Source organism: Enoplosus armatus, chromosome 12, assembly GCF_043641665.1.
Source record: "Enoplosus armatus isolate fEnoArm2 chromosome 12, fEnoArm2.hap1, whole genome shotgun sequence".
Taxonomy (NCBI): domain Eukaryota; kingdom Metazoa; phylum Chordata; class Actinopteri; order Centrarchiformes; family Enoplosidae; genus Enoplosus; species Enoplosus armatus.
In genome coordinates this window covers 10,539,338-10,562,078 of record NC_092191.1, presented here as the reverse complement: position 1 = coordinate 10,562,078, position 22,741 = coordinate 10,539,338, and the positions used below count along the sequence as shown (strand labels likewise).

At 39.9% G+C, this 22,741-nt stretch overlaps 4 protein-coding genes across 4 annotated transcripts; 2 read left to right on the top strand and 2 right to left on the bottom strand.

The window, feature by feature from the left end:
• Positions 1 to 2,964: 2,964 nt before the first annotated feature.
• Positions 2,965 to 5,528, top strand: comtd1 (catechol-O-methyltransferase domain containing 1). Its single transcript, XM_070916426.1, has 7 exons — positions 2,965 to 3,055; positions 3,149 to 3,267; positions 4,008 to 4,113; positions 4,443 to 4,561; positions 5,009 to 5,063; positions 5,147 to 5,280; positions 5,376 to 5,528. The coding sequence occupies exons 1-7, from the start codon at positions 3,001 to 3,003 to the stop codon at positions 5,526 to 5,528; spliced, it is 741 nt and encodes a 246-aa protein (XP_070772527.1). The 5' UTR covers positions 2,965 to 3,000.
• Positions 5,529 to 7,081: 1,553 nt separating this feature from the next.
• LOC139294582 (neurofilament light polypeptide) lies at positions 7,082 to 10,033 on the top strand. The gene is made up of 3 exons (XM_070916500.1): positions 7,082 to 8,020; positions 8,114 to 8,238; positions 8,689 to 10,033. Exons 1-3 carry the CDS (start codon positions 7,082 to 7,084, stop codon positions 10,031 to 10,033), a joined length of 2,409 nt encoding a protein of 802 aa, XP_070772601.1.
• A 1,426-nt stretch (positions 10,034 to 11,459) lies between these two features.
• On the bottom strand, positions 11,460 to 18,256 carry vdac2 (voltage-dependent anion channel 2). The gene is made up of 9 exons (XM_070915610.1): positions 18,139 to 18,256; positions 16,668 to 16,739; positions 16,502 to 16,551; positions 15,618 to 15,770; positions 15,438 to 15,490; positions 14,441 to 14,668; positions 12,873 to 13,023; positions 12,704 to 12,761; positions 11,460 to 12,434 (listed from the first exon to the last, which is right to left on the bottom strand). The coding sequence occupies exons 2-9, from the start codon at positions 16,732 to 16,734 to the stop codon at positions 12,343 to 12,345; spliced, it is 852 nt and encodes a 283-aa protein (XP_070771711.1). The 5' UTR covers positions 16,735 to 16,739; positions 18,139 to 18,256; the 3' UTR covers positions 11,460 to 12,342.
• An 878-nt stretch (positions 18,257 to 19,134) lies between these two features.
• LOC139294517 (polymeric immunoglobulin receptor-like) lies at positions 19,135 to 21,993 on the bottom strand. The gene is made up of 9 exons (XM_070916427.1): positions 21,947 to 21,993; positions 21,370 to 21,687; positions 20,869 to 21,162; positions 20,669 to 20,720; positions 20,362 to 20,456; positions 20,175 to 20,209; positions 19,900 to 19,941; positions 19,789 to 19,804; positions 19,135 to 19,451 (listed from the first exon to the last, which is right to left on the bottom strand). The coding sequence occupies exons 1-9, from the start codon at positions 21,990 to 21,992 to the stop codon at positions 19,447 to 19,449; spliced, it is 903 nt and encodes a 300-aa protein (XP_070772528.1). The 5' UTR covers position 21,993; the 3' UTR covers positions 19,135 to 19,446.
• Positions 21,994 to 22,741: the final 748 nt, after the last annotated feature.

The following is a 22,741-nucleotide window of genomic DNA, read 5'->3' as shown; positions in this document are numbered from 1 at the left end:
TGCACAGCAGCACAGTGGCCCAGTTTGAGTAAAATCAGTGTCAATGCTTCTCTAATCGTGTCTGCTGGTGCATGTGCACGTGTGCGAGCCTCTTCCGGAAGCTTTAAACAGACTTGTCATGTTGGGAGACGCTCCTGTCAAACGGAGGACAAATCTGAGGATGTCAATTGAATGCCGAGAAATGTCTGTCAGTCGTCTTGACGTTGGTCTCTCCATTGTGATTAGCATCACTTAATATTCATGCGTGCTTATCTGCCTGCTGAGACGGTGCCAAACTGACTGTCGTTATTAGAGTGCATCGCAAGCAGCCTCCATGTGATAAACACACGGATGATGTAACAGCCATGTGTCATTACAAGCGTGTCAATATGTGCCGCCCCGTGTACTCTGTGACGGTGTCACAGGTCAATTCAACAAGAGGAAAGTGATATTACTTCCCAGACAGGGGAGTGAAGGCCTGGCTCTCTTTGTGCCATGAGCCTGTGTTTGCATAGAGCAGACTGTGGATTAGCTAAACAACACTGCCACTTGCTGTTCACATTTAGGTACTAAGCAACAAAATAAAGGGAAAATGCAGCTAGAAAGAGCTGAGTGCTGGAAGAACAATATATTAAAACAGAACAGAACAATATGTTTTTTTGTGGACTTTTTTCAGGAGTTTTGTCTTTCTAGTTGATGCTTGAAAATCAAATAGCACATAAGTTTAGATGGACCTGGTTTTAAATCTACTTGCATACCTACATTTCTTCATCTTCTTCTACATGGTTTGCAAAATTTAAAAGCTTTTTCAGATGTACAGTGTCTCCCCTCCCACACGCTAAATGCATCAAAACAGGAAGCTCTTGAATTATTTTGTTTCATATTAGCAGTTGTATGTGTCAGTTTTGTTTTCTTGTTCCTCTACCACATATTTTTTTTCCTACCTCTGAGAGAGTGTGTGAATGTGTATCATTGTGGCACTCTGACAGTCACGGCCGGGAGGAGGAACAGTGGTGTGCTCGCTGCAGATGGCAGCCCACATTTTTTCATTCCTTAAACAGACACAAAAAGCAGCTGAGGGACCAGGGCCTGTCTGTAGAATGTGCTGGGGAAGAGTAGGTACTTGGCACAAGTAGCAGAAACAATTAGCGTCACATAAGCAGAGGCCTGAAGCAGCTGGAGAGAGAGAGAGGGAGAGGATGGTGGAAAAACACGGCATCTCATTTTCACCGAGAGGACCTTAGCAGAACTGTGGGCACACTCTGAGACTTCCCCTTTCCTTTCTTCGTCACAGCTCAAACATTTTTTAGAGACAGTTCGTGTCATGGCTCATTTAATTGATGTGTTGTTGTCGGCGGCGTGTTTATCTGTGCATTCTTAATTAGGGAACAGACAGAGGATGCTCTGTGTCCTTGGAGAGACCTCACATCCCACTCACATCCCCAAAACTCCTTTTTTAACATTCCTGGCTACCGTCTTCCCTGTTCCCCGTTTTTGAAGTTGCAAGATGAGATGATCTAAAGTGTGGCTCATGAAAACACTCCACCCATCTTGCTCTGCAAAACATTGCTCATTATGCTCAATGCTTATTGCTCAAAGGAAATGTTAAATGTGAAAAAAACAATCACCTCTGAAAGAAGGAATTGGACACTTACGTCCTGTAAAGCACCAGAAAACCTGATTTCAAATCTTAAAGAAGAGGTCTGTCTTAATGCAACACTCAAATACCCAAATATACGAGTTGCTACAGGCTCTGCTTTGATGTCAGTATCACCACTCAACTTATTTATCTGGCTCCTTGGTTTCCTTTAGTCTCTTCTATGGTACAAAGCATATTTCTAAAAGTAACACAAGCAGAGACTATTGTCAGTTACACAGCAATATTTATCCAAAGTCTGCTAACCGTAGCTAACATCAGCCACATAGTCTCTCTTTAAGGCTCCCTTTTGCATTTGAACACACTTTTGCCTCCGTGGGTCCTCAGGCTGCACACACTAGTTTAGTTTGAAATAACTCTGCTGCCGGTCCAAATGGCATCAGCTGAGAGACTGAGACTTCACTCTACCCTGTAGAACATTTCCGTTGAGTACTGCACAAGAAAATAAAAAAAATAATATATTTATAAACAAATCCTCTTTTGCCCTTCTAGCACTAGGAGGCAGTATTGTATGGCAGCGGTGGACTGTAAAGTGTTGAAAATAAATAGTGAAAAATCCGTAGCTCTGTCTGGACCCCAAACACATGTGAATTGTTTCATAAAGTTCTGTGCACTCTGCCACCCAAAAGTCTGCCAATGTAAAAACAGCCGTCAGAAATTGGGGACTAGATTGTTGTAGTCTTGCTTCCTTCAGCTGAAAACAATTTAAAACTAAAAGTGCACTATTTTTGTTTAAGCACTTAGTACATTTGGAGGACGTCTTTCATGGTTTGTATCTACTTACACAGGAATTTACACAGTGAGGAAAGTGTTGTCTTGTGAAATGCACAAATGTTTAAAAAGTTCAAATTTCATACATGAACTGCAGTGATTATACAGTAGAGTAATAGTGTGTATTCAGGAACACAGTGAGAAAACAGTTCAAAGTGTGCTTGTTTGGATTGCAAAATAACTAACAGGCTGTCTGCAGTACTTTTAGATTTACAGCTTCAGCAAATAAAAAGAACAAAGTCAACTACTACTATTCCCAAAGCTATTGAGTCAGTGTCGATGCATTTTTTATAAAGGGGGAACTTTGCCCTCTGACTCTACTGTGATTTTCAGTTATCTAATCTTATCATTGTGATTTGTTTTTAAGTAATACATAAAGACGAACTTTCCTGTTTGATGTACAATATAGTTGTCAATCTTACAAAAACTTCCCTAGTTTTACAATATACCAGAAAAATCAATAAGCTGAGCCTCCATCTCAAAGGTTAAGCAAAACAAACACAGATGGTACAAAAAGGACTGAGACAGAGAGATCCAGTGGATTTAAACTGCTGTTCAACCTTTCTTTAACAAAGCCCAGAGTCCAGGACATCATGGCTACGGATATTAAAATGCTTTTCTGCATTGGACTTGCTGTTGTACTAACAGGTATGAGATGGTGGTTGTGTGTATAATCTGGCAGGCGACAGACATTTCTTGGATTGGTGGTAATAAACTGCTGTTCTGTTTCTCGTTGGTCAGGTGTGGGGAAGTCTGCCTTCATTGGGAAGAGCCACAGCGGAGGGAGAAATGATCCTGTGCTGCAGTACGTTGTTAACAACTCACTGAGGGAGAACCCGGTCCTCACCAAACTCAGACTGGTAAGAGAACCAGCAAACACAGCAGACACTAGTGTCTTACTCAGAGACGGAGATGGTAACTTTAGCATTGATTTCATAACACTTTGATTATTATAATTCCCTTATAACTTGTCTTGAGTTTCAGTATGATGTTGCTCGGCCTCTGAAAGATCCCATGGTACATCCAAGTTGATATCTTTAATTTTTCCCCATGAAATTCAGATCAGGATTCTTTTGATCCCCTTTAGCTTAGCATGGGCAGGCACCTGCCGACATTTATCAACATGCAGAAGCCACCAGCAGGTTATTTAGGTCAGACGAAGGCTGGTTGGTCATCTGGCGCTCCAGGCTAAAAACTAAAGATGATTGTGGCTTTGAAGTTGCTTCTAAACTTCATCTCACTAACCTCTGGATTTAACATCATTGAACTCCGTGGATATTTTTAAAAATCAGCAGAAGACACAATTTAATTGGTTTGGTTTGTGTGTTTTGGTATTGTTTTGTGTCACTACACATACTTACATACATGTACATACATACACATACTTTCTATACTACAATAAACTTATAAAGAATACATAATTACCACTGTAAATAATTTCAGGATCTGAGCAGGACATTTTCTGACCACTAGAGAGCAGCACAGTGCCAGAGAACACTGCACATCTGCATTCAATCTAATGAGTAACAAGAAATGTTGTTTATCCATTTAGTCCACCCCTTAATATAATGATATATATTGTTATACTTTTTCATTTCAGAGAACCCTTGAAGACCCATGGAGTATCATGATGGTTTCCAGTGAACAAGCCCAGTTTATGGCAAATCTCATTAAACTGATAAATGCAACTAAAGCTATTGAAATTGGTGAGATTATGTGAGATCAAATAGAGAACTATGGAGGCAAAAAGGGTCATAGTAAACACTGTGGACTGGAAATATTGAAGAGTGGAATTCAAACCACATTGATTTTGATAGTGTTTCACTGATATAAATTTAGCGGTATCAATCAAATCAAATCTCAATCAAATTTCAACATCAAGTATTGATGAAATAGGCATCTAGCTGCTTGTGAGACTCAGATCCATACGGCCTTCTTCTGCTCCTGTAGATGACACTCTTATCTTTAAATCACCTTGAAAGGACTAAAAGTCTAATTGTGAAGTGATTCAGTTAACATTATATTTATTCTGCAGGGATGTACACAGGGTACAATGCACTGAGCATGGCTTTGGCCATGCCAGAGAACGGACGTGTGGTAGCTTGTGAAATAGAAGACACCTATGTGGACATTGCCAAACCGTTTTTTAAAGAGGTGAGAAAATATATTTCCAAACAGCATGACTCACATTCAATCATCCGTAAAGACATTGTCTGAGCAAGCTAAAAGAAGATTTGCTCATGAAACCTTTCATCTCAACTCCATAATAGTCCAGGAGCAGCAATACACAACCTGGCACTTGTGCATCATTTGAGTTTGGCATTTTGCAAGTTTAGTAAGATTGATTGCTGCTTCTGTCAGAGCCAAATTGTGCAGCAGACAGCAAACAGCACATCTACCTTCTTCACAAAATGCTGCCGGCTAGAGAGTGAAAAGGTGTCTGCTCAGGAAACTGTGTCACGTAAAGATGCAAAGCCAAGCAGTGAAATCAATTCCTCTTTTAGCTTTCCCTAACACTGTCTTTGAAAAACAATTACAGAAGAAAAAACACTTAAAAACCTTGCACAACTCTCAGTTTATACAACTGAACCTTTTCTACAGGCTGGAGTTGAAAATATTATAGATGTACGGCATCAAATAGCCATGACGACACTGAGTAAGTGCTTTAATGAATTTCAGTCATGACTTCAGATTAAAATGATAATTTTTGCATTTGAGTTTTCATCTCTGTTTCATCAGATGGACTGATAGCAGCCGGGGAAGCTGGAACATATGACTTTGTGTTCATCGATGCTGACAAATTTAACTACGACAGATACTATGAGAAGTCCCTCGAGCTCATACGAAGAGGGGGCATCATTGCGATTGACAATGTAAGTATGACAATGTATGCTTTGGGACTGAGAGGTGCACAGCATGTTTTGACTGTGAACACAATGAAACAGCTGTGTTGTTACTGTATTTGAAGGTGCTGTGGAGTGGAAGGGTCGTGAATCCTGCTCCTGATGACCTCACCTCCCAGAGTCTGGATGCTCTCAATAAAAAACTGCACAAGGACCAGAGGATTGATCTGAGCATGCTCACAGTGGGCGACGGGCTGACCATTGCCATCAAACGCTAAATCACAAGTTAAAAAGTTTGTCTTAAGGTTCTTCAGTTTTGATATTAAACATATAATATCATCATGTGTTGCCTTTTGTACTTTTATGTCAGCTGCAACAATCATCCAGTGAATGTCAGTTCTACAGCACATTAAACATTACAACGTCCTCCTCTGTTCATTGTCTTTAGGAATAAACTAAAGCTAGTTTATTTCTATAACTAAAACTTAAGACTAAATCTTTAAAGGAAGTTACAGTTAAGCTCTTTATAGTGAACACAGCAGGGTGTGATCTCACTGCTAGGTGTCTTAAATTGTTGTGATCTAGTGGTTTTTACACATTTTTGAGCTGGGTTTGAAATGGTGACAGATGCCACATTAACTAATTCCCTTTCTTTAACAGTGGCTGCAGAGCACAGGAAGGGCATCAAGTCTACACTGGCTTGAGGTGTTACAGTATATTAATAGACACGTAGCAGAACACATAGGAGCCCCCTGCAACATGTTGTATGAAATCTGGTGTTTTTATATGATTTACCAGCGAAATGGCAGCAGGAAATTAACATTACACAGAGCAGTTAGACTGTAAGCACTCAAATAACAATCACATTTCCCGTGTTACACCTAATGCGAGTCTATGTTTACTTTTATGGGTTTAATATGATTATTTCATGAGCTTGAGAGGAAAATTATGTCTGCATGTTGGTATTAAATAAAAACATAATAAAGTGGTGGAAGAAGCACTCAGATCCTTTAATTAAGTAAGTAGAAATACTGAAGTGTAGAAATACTTTGTTACAAGTAAAAGTCACAAGCAGGTTAAACGTCTGATGGGAATATATTGCTGTGATATGCAAACGTGTACAGCATGTTTGACTGTAGTATTCAGATCCTTTACTCAAATTAGTGTAGAAATACTCCATTACAAGAAAAAGTCCTGCACTCTAGGTAAAAGTACAAAAGTATTAACAGCAAAATGAACTTAAAGTAGAAGTAGTGGAGTAAAAAAGTACAATACTTCCCTCCAAAATGTAGTGGAGTAGAGGTCTAGAGTAACATAAAATGAAAACACTGAAGTACAAGTACAGTACTAGAGTACATGAACAGTGTATTCATATGTTTACATTGTTGGAAGCATTTCAGGCGTTTCTTCTGCATTTATGCATTTTACCACATTATAAAAGGTGTGACTTTAAGTGAGTTAGTAAGAAGCGGCTGTACTGGACTGGCACGTGTTTAAATGACGTCATCTGCTAAATGCAGTAAAGCGGGTTGATGGTGAATCACAGTGGCCTGGTATTAATGAAGGAGCTTGACGACTTGAATTTGATGTAAAAATAAGTGTAATAATAACGCGCAGAGGGTTGATGGCTTTGAGACATCTCGGCCTTCAGTCGGCTCGCCGACGTCACAGCTGTCTGCGGCAAACTGTGGTGTAAGCGCTCATTAAGCCGTCAGCTGATGCTACACCTTTTCAGCACCGCGGACAGCTCCGTTCTGCATACCGAGCAGATGGCGACGGTTATAAAAGCCCCGCATGGAGCGTCTCTGCAGCGGAGATTCACCGCGACAGCATGAGTCACAGTATGGATAACAGATTCGACTTCCCGCACGGAAGCACTCAAGATGAGTATTTACAATACAGAGCAAGACGCTCGGCGTCAGATACCAGAGTCGGGATTAGAGGCTCCACGGGCATGAATTTGAGCGACCCCTTATCTGGAAAGTTGAATGAGAAGGAACTGATGCACGGCTTGAACGATCGTCTCGCAGGGTTCATAGAGAAGGTGCACCACCTGGAGTACCAGAATCATCTGCTCGAGAGAGAAATCCAGGAGATCAGAGGGAAAGCGAAATCCGCATCTTGCTTGGAGGAGGAGTGCGGACCAGAGCTCAGGAAACTGAGACAGCTGGTTCAGGATATCACTCATCAGAAGCATCAGATTGAAATTGAGCATCAGAATTTAGAGGACGAACTGTCCAACTTGAGGAGACAGCACGACCAGGAGGCGCGTAGCAGATCAGACGCCGAGAGAAACATAGTGGTCCTCAAGAAGGACATCAATGACGCGTACCAGGCTAAACTACAGCTGGACAAGAAAGCACAGGCTCTCGTGGATGAAATCCACTTCCTGAAGAAAACCCATGAGGCCGAGGTGTCAGAGATGTTTGGCCAAATCCAGGATGCGCAGGTGACTGTCAAGGCGCATGAATTTGGCAACCCCGGCGTCACTGCAGCACTCCGGGACATCAGGGCACAACTGGAAGGTCATACTATGTCCGACGTCCAGCAGGTAGGAGAAACTTTCCGATCTCAGTTTGCAAAATTAACGGAGGCAGCTGAGACCAAGAGAGAGGCGTTAAAAGCGACCCAGCAAGAGATTCAGGAGTATAGGAGGCGCCTGCAGGCCAAGAACATCGAACTGGACTGCGCTAAAGGCACCAGGGAAGCGGTGGAGAAGCAACTCCATGATGTCGAGGATCGCCACAAGGAAGAAATGATTCATTACCAGGTAAGACTTTTTCTCTTTTTCTTTTAATAAAGCCATGTTCAGTTGTCACCTGCACATTCAGTAACACACGTTCTCCCTCCTCTCTCGCTCCAGAACACAATCAAAGAACTTGAAAATGAGCTCATAAACTGCAAATTTGACATGTCTGGTTACCTGCGGGAATACCAGGACCTGTTAAATGTGAAGATGGCATTGGACGTGGAGATATTGTCTTACAGGTAAGGTGTGCTGAATCCACGTGGGTTTTTAAAGTGACAGCCCTCATCTTTATTACTAAGTCAAACATTTTTGGGGTGAAGTGATGATTTTTTTCCATGATTTTACTTATTGCCTGCACTTCAGCTTTCATCATCTATTATGAACGCTGCATTTAAGTACAACAGAATCAAACAAAGTACAGTGTCTAATGCAAACAATCACAATGTTGCACTACGAGGAATCAAAGAAATGCCTACAAGGTGAAGGAAATTAAATCAGAATCAGATGACATTAAGGCAAAGCACTAATCTACAACACTTTATTTAAACTGTATAAAAAGCATTTTCTTGATGTTATGGCCAATAACCTTTTTTGTACTTGTCTCAAGTCTCTCTCATTGATGAAGATTAAAATAAATTCAGTCCCGTATATTGGTCATTGCCGATTAAAATCTGTCTCCTATTTTGCAGGAAACTCCTCTGCGGTGAGGAGGCTCGGCTATCCATGATGTCAGACACCCACATCTCCCTGCCCTACATCTACCACCAGTCCCCCGTTTACACCCTGCCCTGCCTCAGTAGACCAGGAGGCCCGCACAGACGAGCCGAGCCCCAGTACAAGTTTGTAGAGGAGATCATAACGGAGACCACCAGGGAAATTGAGATGTCAGAATTTGAGGAGACAGGATCGGAGGAGACAGAGGCAGGGAAGGATGAGCAGGAGTCTACCAAAAGAGGTAGAGGGAGCAGTGAGGAAGAGAATAACGATAGTAAAGACAGTCCAGAGGAGGAAGGTGAGCAGATGTCTGATAGTGAGCAGACTCAAGTAGCATCAGTGGGAAATTCAGTGAATGGAGGGGATGATGGGAGTCGTGGTGAGTTGGATGATGGTGAAAAAGTTCAGAAAAGTCAAGAAGAGTCAGAGGAGAGTGAAGCAGTTGGCATTGAAGGGGACAGTGGCATAGATAAAAATAGTCAAAGCAAAGTTTTATTAAGTGAGAGTGTTGATGAGGTAGAAAATGAGCAACGTCAAAAAGTAGCTGAAAACAAAAAAGAAGAGAAAGAAGCTGCAGTGACAACTGTAACAGTTCAGAAAGATCTCTCTTCAAAGCCAGATGATTTAAAGCCAGAAGTCCCTGCGGAGGAGGAACTTGTGAAAAAATCTGATGATATTAAAAAAGGAGATGCTGAGGAAGCTAGTTTTATCTCAGCTCAAGCGGAGAAGCCTGATGAGACCTCGGCCCAAGTGTCTAAAGAATCAGACAAAACTCAGGAGAAAAGCAGTGTTGTTCAAGTGCAAGATAAGGTTCACACTTCAGAAACAGCTGAGAAAACCACAGATTTGACAGCAGAGACAAAGAGCTCTCTGTCCGTAGAGACAGAGGAGCCTTCAGAGAATGCACAAGTGTCTTCAAGTGCAACACCCAAGAGTGAGGAAAAGGAAAACAGTCATACAGAGCCAAAGGAAATCAGTAAATCCGAAGCTGCGAAAGGTGAGGATAAAGTAGCAAAAAGCATTCAAGATGCTAGAGATGATAGCAATAAAGGCCAAAATAAGGAGTCATCTCTTAAATCTAATGAGACAAGTCTTCCTGAAGTGGATGATAAGAAGCCAAACATTGGGGAGAAAACCAAAACAGTCTCAACTGTGTTGCCAAAGGAAAAGACAACTGTCAATGCAGGAATCAAAGAGTTACATCAGGGGGCACCAGAAAGCAGCCAGGGTCAGGAATCAAAGCTGTCTGAAGCGTCAGAGAAAATAAATGATCCTCGGGGTAAAACTGAGAAGGTGGAGGGTAGCAAGTCAGAGAAATAAGAGGAAGAGCCAGGAGTATCTGCTGAGGAAGCAAGGATAAAGATGTTCCTACTCTAAATTGAATGAGACAGCAGTTAGGCAAATATCAGGGATAGTGAAGCTGAAAACAGAGAATGGCTTAACCACTGCAGGCGCAAATTCAAGGCGTAACCTGAGCCAAGCCAAGAGAAGGAAGCTCAAAGCTGTAATTTCTCTTCAGAATGAGCATTTTAGAAAGGAGAGAGCATGACTCTTCTAATGCAACAGCTTTGCCTTTGAACTTTAAATCAGCTTGTGATGTACTCAAATCTTTCAACTTGCCACTTAACTAATGTAGTCATGAATGTAGAAGATGCAAAGTTACATTTGAATTTGTGTCTATCCTTATTTGCTCTGGTATGTGCTGACAAATAAATGCAATATCACTGATGGGCTGTTTTTGATTGATCCATTATCTACTTAACATATATTATTGCGAGAGAGGGGAAAGCAAGCATTTATATCGACCATATTTTCTGTAACCTTGAAATGTTTGTGGGTAAAACAATCAATCTTGTTAGTGCACAGATGACCATCTTAGTGCAATTAGATGCCAAGAGAAGTCACTCATAGCTGGGCATTAAACAAATGGTGAGCCCATCTCAAGTATGACTTTGTAGTCATTCAAATGTATAAATCTAGAAAAGGGTGATATGATGAGATGCATATTACAGGCTAAATGTAGAGCATTGTTCTACATTAAAACATGACAGCCGGTCATCTTCTTTTCTAAAAATCTTTTTGTGTCCTTACTCCCAATGACAGTTTGTTTACTTAGATGGTCTCAGTTTGGCTTTGTTTCATTTCCTTTTAGCTTTTTCCTCTTGCAAGGTTTTAACACAATCACACACCTGAGACAGTGGAGCTTGCTGTGAAATTATGCATTCTCCTTTCAAAAATATCACTTAAAACACCCCTTAATACATAAAATGTTCCTGAAAACAGTGCGGCACAATAGGACCCGACTTCAACCACACTTAGGACTTGAAAATGGCAGTTTTGACCCTCCCCATTACATTTGCTGCTTAGTCTGCATAGTCCAAATATAAAATATGACGAGAAAAGGTTGCAGGATTTTTCTTTTGGTGTGGTGTGCTTAGATGTCACAACAAAAACAACCACACGGCAAAATGTGAAAATTAAAAAGAAACTTTTCTGAAGCTGCTTCATTCATCTGCATTATTTAAAAAAGGTACCTGAACACGTCAGATAAGCTACTAAATATAACTCTATTGCCTATTAATACATTCTATAGGTACACATTTAACTATGACCAGTCACCTCCCACTGTAACTTCCCACTCTCTCGCACATCCCTAATACAGGCCTCTAAAATTTAAACATTAACCAAACAAGCTAGTTAATGAGTTGTTGTTAGTAGCACTTCAATATCACTTATTAAAAATGCATTTGTAGAGTTCAAAGACTTTATTGTAAATTTATACATACACATAAGGACCTCCAAGACTTCCTGTGGGCTGTTTCTGCCCAGTACAGGGAAGCACTTTTCCGAGAGTGCACATGTGCAACTTTAAGTTACACGTCTTCCGGACAATGATAGTTTGGCATTAGTGTGAACATTAATTACTTGCCCCCCCCCTCCCCAGTTGTCTGTTAGTACAGAATAAACAAGAACTAATTCTGCTTGGTCGGCCAAGTGTACAGGTTTCTGTCAAACAGACCCACCTTTCAGCAACCCAAAAACTGCACAGTTTAAGGGAGCTTCAACAGAACATCAAAAACCCTGATGGCCGACGCAAAAATGAAACATTACAGAGGTTTAGTTTGTCCTTGTGTGCATGAACAGGAGGGGTGAAGCAGGATTTAAATAATAGCAGACGAGGATTGCAAATGGAAACTGTGTAGATGACGAAGGAATATCAGATTGTTATGATTGTAAAATCAGAGATAAGGTATGACAATGCTCAATTGATGTTCTCACAAAAGAGTGTCTGGGATTATTACAATAAAGCCACACAGAGTTGATGACAGGCAAAGGGATTGTATTGGATTTCATTATTATGGCAGTGCTGGACAGGAACAATGACATGATTTATAAATAATATGCCACCAACTGTCTCTTGAATAGATGCAACTACAAAGTAAAAAGCAACAAAAGGTAAAATGTACCAGTGACAGAAGCACCAACTTGAAGTGGTACTAAACAAGTTAGAGTTTGTTGTCGTAGCCTTTGAACCAATCTCAAGATATCCCCTTGCTGGTTTGAGTTGGACATACATTTAAGGCCAGATTCTTCTGATATTCCCTAGTCTCTTGCAGTATGAAGAAAACTTAGGCTTCCAGTTCCAAGCCCAGACCCAGTTTGTGGCCTCCTGCGTTGATGTTCTTGCCATCGACCAGGCCAGAGAGGGTGAGTTTCACACCTGCAAAGGCAAGACAAACCAACATTAGCCATAACACGTACAAACGCAAAATTACTTTCCTTAAATGTGGCTTCTGAGACTTGAGAACGAGGCTGTTAAGTGCTGCTATAAATGATTCTATTCTAGGTCATTTATAGAACATTTTCTTAAAACTGAAGTGCATTGTTGCATGCAGGCCAGAAGCGTGTACTAAAAATAGAGATATTTAACTGTAGAACATTTTGTACACATCCTTCAGCTGCCCATGAACCTGTAGAAAACCAACTTACCTGGTCTGAGTGTCTGGGTGTACCCAACACCAACAAGGCTATTGTTGTTCACTTTAGCCTATGGAGAAAAAAAACAAACAAAAAAATAAGTCAGTTGGTGACAATTAAGATACATTTTTCTTTTGCCTCACTCCCCCTCAACTCTGAAAGCTTCTGCTGCACTACTTACACTGACGGAGGCATCCTTGTCCAGCTGGTATTTGGCTGCAATACCGAAGCGTGTGCTGTTGCTGCCAGCGGTCCAGGCCAAGTTAACTGCCGTCTCCAGCTGGTCGCTCACCTTCTGGTAGATGGAGCCTCCGAACTCGGCTCCATCGTTGCTTTAAAGATCATAAGCATAGGAGAGATCTCATGCTACAGAAAGAAAATGTGGAATTTCTAACTAAAGAGGTGTTTGTGTTGGAGGGTTTGTCATCAGCTCACAGAAACATCCAATGCACTCTCTTTGCTTTCAATAATGCTATTTCGTCACAGACAGGGAAAGCTTCCAAATATGGAAAACAACCTTGGGAGATTTAGAGATTCGGTGGGTTTTTTGGTAGTTGTTTCGTTTATGGCACATTTAAGCCAGGAATCAAAAGCTTCAAAACCAAGTGGGAATGGTAAACACGCTATAGCAGGGGTATTCAACTAAAGTTCGAAGAGGTCCAGTTAGAGAAAATGTCCTCAAGCAAAGGTCCGGAACATCATAATGTCTAACTTGCCTTGTAATTTAGTGTGATATATATTGAAGTAGCCTAGTAGTTGTATCAATGTCTGCATGCGATCAACAACTGACTGTCAAATCAAATAAAGAAAGTACAATTCAAAAACATTCTGACAATATTTTTTGTCACTTAACATTGAACTCTACAGATATATAATACTGTAGATATGTATAATGTTCTTCTCTCATTAAGTAAAAGGGCTGCATTTAAAAATAAAATAGAGAAAATAAATAAAATAGCTTTAGAAAAATTGTGCAACTTAAAATAAAGTGCTTAATTTTAGAAAAACAAAATAAAGTGTAGCAGCAGCTTGAGTTTCCCTTTTTCTTTGTTAACTGTCTCAAATCTTGACTTCACAGTCTCAACTCGGACCGCGTTCCGCCTGTTAGTGACCCATGCGCTATAGTGTTTAGTTTCGAGTGTAGCAACAGTTACTGGCAGTGACAGCATAGGACTGTGTTGGATGAATTAAACAGCCACCACACGTCTCACTGTTATAGTTGAAGCTTTGGCTGGAAGTAAACATTTAACAGCTTGTTGGCATTGTTAAATTAATGTTCCCATCATCTTCCCTGCAGCTTAATTACACACGTAACAGACTGTTTCATTCATTCAGGGTTACCATGTCTAGTAAATTTGGAGAACAAAACGTTGGTAAAATCTGTCTTTTCTCACTTCTTTCACTCTGCAAGTGTTTAGCACAAGTAAACAAACTTAATGCTCACTTGCCAAGTTGAACATGAAGAGGCTGCACTGCTGCATTTTTTTCTTCAGGCTGTTAAAGCTCTGAATGTTGCATAGTGTCAACATAGCATCCTACAAGTAGCTATGTGGGTTTGTTTGCATTAGATCTTTTGATTGTTTCATCTTCTTTATGTGGGCTTCTGATAACTTCTGAGGCACAATACTTCACATGTATAGCTATTTATAGATTAGGGGGAAAGTAATTCTAAATCAAGTGAACTGAAGGTTTTATCCTGTTGCAGAATAAAAAAAGTGTTGATCTTCATGTGAAAGTTATACTACTTACACATTGGTATGCAACTGGAAGTCTCCCGTCTTGTAGCCAATGGCAAAGTTGTTCTGGGTCATCTTGGATTTGGCAGTGTCAAAGCTCATCTGGTAACCGGCGAGCCACCCCTCATAGCCAACGACACCAGCTCCGTGGATGGTGGGGCCAGCGAAGTCAAAGTCGACATCACAGCCCAAGTTAACGTACTCGCGCTTGTAGGCAGTCTTAACTTTGCCACTCTTCTTGCTGTTGATGAGAAACACAGTTTTGGTAAACCTCAACTAAAATCCCAATCAAGTCAGATTAGGTATCAAAAAAGCATTTGGAAAAAGGTCAGATTACATTTCCTGCAGTATGCTTTTAGCCCATTTACCATCAGTTAACCTGATACACAGAAATAAATAAACAAATGGGCCTTTGTGCACGGCCAGAACTGTGACTTTCATGGCTGACTAAAGGTCCAGTTTGACGGACACTGCCGAAATTCCTTTTTCCATTTTTAAAAACCAGCATTTGGCACCGTGCTGATGTTTATTTCCCAGTCTGACCATGACACTGTAGCCTTGGACATGCTGTATCAATGTAGCCACATAACTCCACCCACACTCAATATGAAAGGGGACACGCTTCCTCTGGGCCATGTGCCATATTCCTCATGTGATTTACACCTCATAAAAAGCAAACACATTAAGGATTGCCTGAGCATCTGGGCAGACTTTTTTCCTTTTTTAAATTCCACCCAGAGAACAACAAACTGCAAAACATAATTTATGCAAACATGTGCAAAGCCCGACAGCCAATCATAGTAATGTGTTACAATAGACTAGTTCCATATTGGGACGAGGGTCACATGGCCAGCAACTACACTTCAGAAGCATGAACAGCACAGATCAGGTTGCAAAAAACTACTCATGTAGAGGCAACAGGCAGAGCAGACAACATTTGTCTGTATGTTATGCAATGAGTTCAAGTAAAATTCACATGATTAATGAATTTATTATAACCATCATCTTACCCAGTGTTTGGAGAAAAGGTTGTGTCAAAAGTCAACTTCAGTCCCTTGGCAATCTGTGAGAAACATAACGGAAACTATTTAACATTGAAATAAATTAATGTTGTCCTGTCACGCTCACTGTGTAGACACTCATTTTTGACACCTGTTAAACAACAGGAAATGTTTGAATATTGTTCTTACCTGATCTTCAACAGTGATTTCTGTTCCCAAGGTGTTGTCAGTGTTCCACTTCTCAGTGAAGGTCAGGCCGTATTCTGACCTCTTGTATTTAGTTTCCAGGCTGCCTGCAACTTTGCTGGTGTCGGTGTTGGAGGAACCAGCTGTTTTGAATTCCTGCAAGGGACAATTTTAGAGAAATGACTATCAGAAAGAAAGAAAAACTTAAAAACTACTCTGGATGAAATAACTGTGGATGTAAAGAAAGTCATTTGGCAGTCAGTCATACTTTGGCTAGGTCTCTTTTTTTGGCCTTAAAACCAAAAATTCCATATCTTAATTCAAAACAAAAATAATTGTGTGGAATCTAGGGGGCCGAAACAACTAGTCATTTTGAAAGAAAATTAATTAGCAATTTTGATGTTCAATTAGGTGATTCATCAAGCCACAAAGCAGGTTTCAGCATCTCAAATATGGGGCTTTACAATTCTGTTTAGTATCATTGTAATTGATTACCATTGGGCTTCAGACTGACTAAACAAGCAAATTTGAAGATGTCATCTTGGGCTCTGGGAAACAGGAACATTTTAACTACTTTTTAAAAGATTATTATTTTTTTTTTTATTATTTCTTAATGAAAAGAATAGCTTGTGTTAATCTACACAGCTGAGTGCTGTTAAAAATGAACACTGGCATGTTTACTGTGGCTGGACTTATTGATCTGGGTGGTGGCTTGCTACCTTTATGGTACCTTAAGTATTTTTAAAAACAGAGCCAGGAAGTGTCAAACAAATTTCTGTGAACTTCACTGTGACATCATCCTATGTGACTGTAATGTGCCGTTTCACCACTTAACTATGAAGCAAGTGCTAGTTTTGTATTCTTAATCCACAAAGAAAGGACCTTACCACTCCACTGGCTGACTTCGTCTTGACATCGAGCTTCACCAAGCCAAATCCTAAAGAAAACAATCGTTTTGTTCAAATCATTTCAAAGCTGGTCGACAATATCAACTAGACTTGGCAGCACAGACAATTTAACATCACTATTCGGTCAAACTGTAAGAAACCATACCATAGCCTTTGTTGAAGATGTCCTTGGCAGATTTGCCCAGGTCAGCATAGGAGGGAGGCACGGCCATTATTTCTGTAGACAGACGCAAAACATAATGCTCAAATGATTCTTCTGACCTAAAGTACATTTCCACAAGCTTGTGTCCAGTTATAAAGAATCCCAAAATATAATGATGTACACTGAATTTCTTTTATTCATTTTACAGAATGAATGATGAATTTAACATTTCACCGCCACAGTACAGTCAGGAGTGTGACATATGATATATAGTGGTAATTTAACAGCTGCAAATGCAAGGTCCGTCAGTAGCAAGCTATCTGGCAAGTGTCTCATGAAAGTACAACTCATGCCCACACATATATATATATATATATATATATATATATATATATATATATTGTATTGTGAAGTTACAGTATACAAATGCCATGAAGCTATGAACATATTGTAAGAATTATTAGTGCACAAATAATATGAACATGTTTTCAGGCTATATACCTCTTACTCTTAAGATTTGAGCAAAATACTGGCTAGTATAGAAGATGCATTATTCTTAAAGCAAAAGAAAACAAGCCTGGTTTACATGAGGATGCCAATTGCTACAATATTTATTCTTCCTGGTTGCCACACCTGTTGAGTGTAAAGCTAGTCCTTGCATTAGTGGGCATGTATAAGCAATATCTCACCACTATCCTGTTGATGACTAAAAGCATGGGTCTTCCTTGGTGCACAGACTGACCTGTATTTACTGTATCAGTCAGCTCATACTGTACAACACCATACAGCCTTTGCTGCACATTGTCAAATCCTCTCTTTACTACGAGATGAGCTTCGTGTTAACAAGTTGAGGGTTTAAGTGCGGCCTATGACAGTGACAATGTTGGTTTCACTTTTAACACTTCTGGCACAGTAACAGCACTCCAGTGCCGCAGGTAGTCACAGCAGTAAAAGTGTCTGACAACCGGTGGACAAGGTTACTGAGTAAGAGGAGCCATTTTGCCGCACTGGAGTGCCTGGTTCAGGCGTGGCCTTCAATAAACTACTCCTCAACGTGAGTTGGCAGGCACCGGTTAGGCGTGGCAAGGCACATGCCGGTGCCAATTAGCGGGATGTGCTAATTAACCAGTTTGCTGGCATTATCAGCCAGCTAACGTTACCCGACTGCTGCTAACTAGGCCATAGGGAGGTTAACAAAATGATCGCTAACGTTTAAGAAATAAGATGTGGCTATTTACTAGGAGTAGCTCTGCAGAACACCTGCCGCTTCAACAGCAGCATGAGACGTGTAACAAAAAGCAAAACTCCCCTGGTTTTACATGACATGTGTCAGACGCAGCATGCCGAGTGCAGCTAGCTTAGCTAACTTTCCTAGCCTGCAGAGTACCGGTGTGTGTAAAACACGCTTAAGCACTAATTCTTGCTTATTATGGAGTTGATTAACAGTGTCATACTGAATAAACAGCTCTCTTACCAGTACAGGATGTGGCTAGCGGTAAACTAAAGTGACTTTCTTAGAGATGTTCCTCACACCGCACGGCCGACGCAGGCGTCACCAGTTGGAGGGCGAGCTGAAGGAGACTGCACTGCAATGAAATCCAGACCTATCACATCCCGGCTAAGGACCCGGAACGTCCACATATTTGCCTGAGTCAAAATGGTTGCGCGTCACGGCGTGGTTGCGTCATAGTGCTAGTCGTAAGGATACCTTTATTATTAGTTTTTCATTCTCTTTTAATGTATCTATTTAACATGCATGCTTTGTTTCTAATATGTCTTGCTGTTTACCCATTCAAAAAGTCTTCAGGATAAACCGGAAAAACTGACTTGTGTGCACAGTTGAAACAAAGTATGAAAGCCAATTTTCATCACTATGACACTAGCCAATTAAATAGCCGTGCTGCTTTGAAGAGCCACATATTGTGCCTTTAGTCATTTGTTTTGTGTAGTAATACTTAAATGCGCAAAATAATGAGTGCATTTATTTATCATAGTGGATGCTTCTTATTTAGCTTTAATGTATTAAGCTACCTTTTCTGAGTAGCTTATAGTGTAGCCAGCTGCTTTCGAGAAACTTAACTACTTCCAATCAAGAGTTGCCTTCAACTTAACCAGCTACAGTTTCGAAGTAGCTTCCCCAACACTGAAAATAATAAACATGTAATGTAGTTGCAAAGTCAGTGGAGGTGCAGCTCTCTAAGTAAACTGACAGATGGCAGTAGCAACTATTGCAAAATAGATGTAAAAGAAATGTTGTAACTAACTAACCCTTCTCTCACCAATAGTTATGAAAGTAAGGTTTTATCAACATCACCCTCCCTTCCATAACTCTACAATGCCCTGATAATACCAAGTCACATGTTGCTCTCTGAGTTCTAAATGTTTGCAGCTTCACAAAGCTGGTGAAATAAAATTATTTTGTACTCCTCTATGCACTGCAAGTTATTTATCTTTATTCAGTTACATTCAACTTATTCTCTTAACATGCAATATAAATGTGCATTCAATTTTAAAGGAATGAACACAGTACATACATTAAACATGAGTTAAAATATGCTGCTAGTATACACTATGGACATGCAGGATTATATTATTGTGAATCTAAGGAATAAGAACAGTAAACACAATATAGATCTACTGATAATGCCTTTGTCAAACAAACAAGTCAGGGCTTCTAATGCAGAGGTGGATACAAATGCATGGCAGAGGTGAAAAATAACAGAAAAAAAACGAAACAAACTTGGTGTTCAGACAACATGTGATACATAAGACCTTCATCCTTTCAACCTGTTGGAGAATAAAAGAAAAATGACAATGAGGAAGGAAGATTTAAGAAACCATGTCACGCAAAGCAAAAATGATGCAAGACCACCAACAAAATGGTCTGCAGAAAATCCAGTGTCAGACTGCGTTCAAGGATCTTAATATTTATGCCCATGTCTGTTGCTTTAACCACAGAACCTTATACTCCTTCCCTATCAGAATCAGAATCAGAAACTGTTTATTGCCAAGTAACATACATTACAAGGAATTTGCCGTGGTCTGATGGTGCTGACAACAAACGTAAAAATATAAGGTAAAAGAATAAGAATAAGATAAGAATAAGATAGGATAAATAACTCACCCTCCGCATGGGACCTCTGGGTAAAGAAGGAGAGACAGATATGAAAGTTTCCGAATTTCAAATTTGTTTCATTTAGTTACTGGTTTGGATTGTAAAATGGTTAATGGTTACCTCGCCTGAGGTGTTTCTCGTGTATCTTACTGCCTCTTCAGCCTGTGTTGAAGGAAAAAAAAAACAAATGTAAAACTACACAATTTTATTAGATGAGATTATATTAGATTACATCAATCAAAGACATCGAGATTATAGTTACTGTATCTTCTTAACAATAAAAAAGGTCCAGTATAGTCTTGTAGTAAAGAAGCATAAATGACAATGATATCCTCTCTACTTCTATGTAACGTATACTGAAAAGTTATATTGGGAGTTAAATCAACATATTTTACCGTTGTTGAGGCTGATGATGCTTCTTTGGTCTGCTCTAAAAGAGAAACAGTAAACCCACCTGTTACTGACTCTCAATGCTCAATGACAATAATGCACAATAGTCCTCATTTCAAACTAAATATATCAGAATAACCAGAACTTTTACTGTGGACATGGATGGGATTTATCAGTTCACCATATACTTACTGTGTCTGTTGTACATAAACCAGATGAACAAGCCCACCATTACAAAGATCAACAAGCTCAGACGAATGCCGAAACTCTCAAAGAAACTGGAGGAACTGCAGCATGAAATTTCAAGAACATCATGTAAATTCATTGAAAAAAACCAAAATCTACTCATCATCCTGGTCATATACTGCTCTATAACTTTACCAAATCCTATATATTATTGTTAATTAATCTTATAACTTATAACTTATAAGACGATTTTCTGGACCACAAAATGTCAAAATTCCTCTAAATACTGTATGTTAATGCAAAGGTTACTGACCTTGGACGTTCAACCTGAGTCATGGGTGGCAATGTGGTTAAACCTCTTGGTGCTGTGGGTGTGTATATAATTCAAAATAGCACCATGATTACCACTATAATATGACAGTAATTGATGCTAATATCACTTCTGTATTACAAAACATTTAGAGACTGTTGTACTGTAAGTATGTATAAATTCAAAAGACTTATAGTACTTACAAGTGGTGTCATTAACAATTATATGCACCGGCATCTGTAAGTCTCCTGTGGCACACCAATACCAGCCACTGCTCTCTGTCCTCAGTCCACTCATAGTCACAGTGAAAACATTAGGGACACTTGTATTGATGGTCACCTGTGTTCCATCTATTGATTCCAGTGGCCTCCTCACACAGGAGCTGCCCAGCCTGCACCACCTCACTTCTCCAGAGTTACTATATTGACAACTGATCATTATGTTTTGTCCAATGAATCCTGTAATCTCCTGATGATCCACATAGAGTCTGGGAGTACCTTGAGAGAAGACAAATAGTGTTCAATAGAAAACGTGGATAGCCTTTTGTACATGCTGGTGATGTTGATGAGATATATACAGTAGTTACAACTGGTACTTTCCCCAACCTTTACATTTAGTCCTCCTAGATCCTCCTCAGTGTTTTTCCTCCAAATTGTTACACAAAGGGCTTGAAATGTACATAAAGATGCTTTAAAGGCTCTTACCTTCAGTGACTGACAGGAGAAAATACTCTCTGACATCTGGCCCTCTATCAATCTCCACAGCACACCAGTAATCAGTGTCCTTATCTGTCAGATCCTTTATAGTCACAGTGAAGATTCTTTGGTTTTTGTCATCAGAGATTGAAAACTTTCCCGAACTTGGTTGGTTTGTTTTAGCTGCATATGAGCAGGTAGACCAATTAGGTCCTTTACACAAGAATTTCACATGGTTTATGTATTGTGAGTCATAGAGACATGGGATAGTGATTGAATCTCCAGCCTTCACTGACACTTCGCTGACTGTAGTTATGCTGTGAATTCCTGCAACAAGAACAAATACAGCATTTTAATGGTTATATTCACTAATAATAATCTTCCTTCACATGACCTGCCTTTAGATGTTCATATTAGCTGTTATTTTACGTATTAGGTCATTATTGTCTTCAAAATATATTGAATAAAAACTGGAGGGTATTATCTAATTGACATATAAAGAATAATATAATTGTCGTCATTATCTGCCATAACCATTAGAAGCACAAAAAAAAAACCATATACAAACATGACCCTTGTGACTGACCTGTGAGTCCAGTGAGGATGAGAAGAAAGCTGAGATCAACAGTCATGTTGGTGAGTGAGTGGAGTAAGGCAAATCTACACAAACTGACAGACTGATTCTGTACTTCCTCATTCTCCGTAATATTCAATTGCAAAAGTTAAAATCTCTCTTCCTCCAACTGTAAGACAGTTGCAGTTGGTTGAATGATGTAAAATATCTATGCAGCTACAGCGCACTTTTCTTTAAGTTTAAAGTAGACTCGGGGGCAAGGTGCAGTGGGTGCAAAATTTTGAAACAAAAGACTAGCACTCCAAGCATATGGACTGAAATGTGTTCATTTATTAAAACAGATGTCACTCTTAACCCTTTCACGCATAGTGGTCACTACAGTGGACAGCTATTCAAAAGCTGTTTTCTTGTATATGCATGGGTTTTAATGGTGTAGTTGCACATCAACCACCACAGTGGACGCTAGTGCGTCATCCCATACACTGCCACCCACTGGCCAGCCATTGTAAGCGCAACACAAATGTCTCAAAACCAAGATGGCCAACGGAAGGCCAGAAACGCTGAGCAGCTCAGGAATACCTTGCCAATCCTTCTATAGTAGGAGACCCTTGCAGGTAAATAAAATTTGGTAACATCAAGTAACAACTAAGGAGTAATACAATTGTTAAAATTTCCATTTTATTCATTGGTGTGTTAAATACATATTTATTCAGTTGAAAACTCAAACGCATGCTGTCCATGCATGTGAAGAACTTTGTGTGAAATGAACATTTGAAAAAAATTAAGTTAAAAATTTTTTTTCATGCC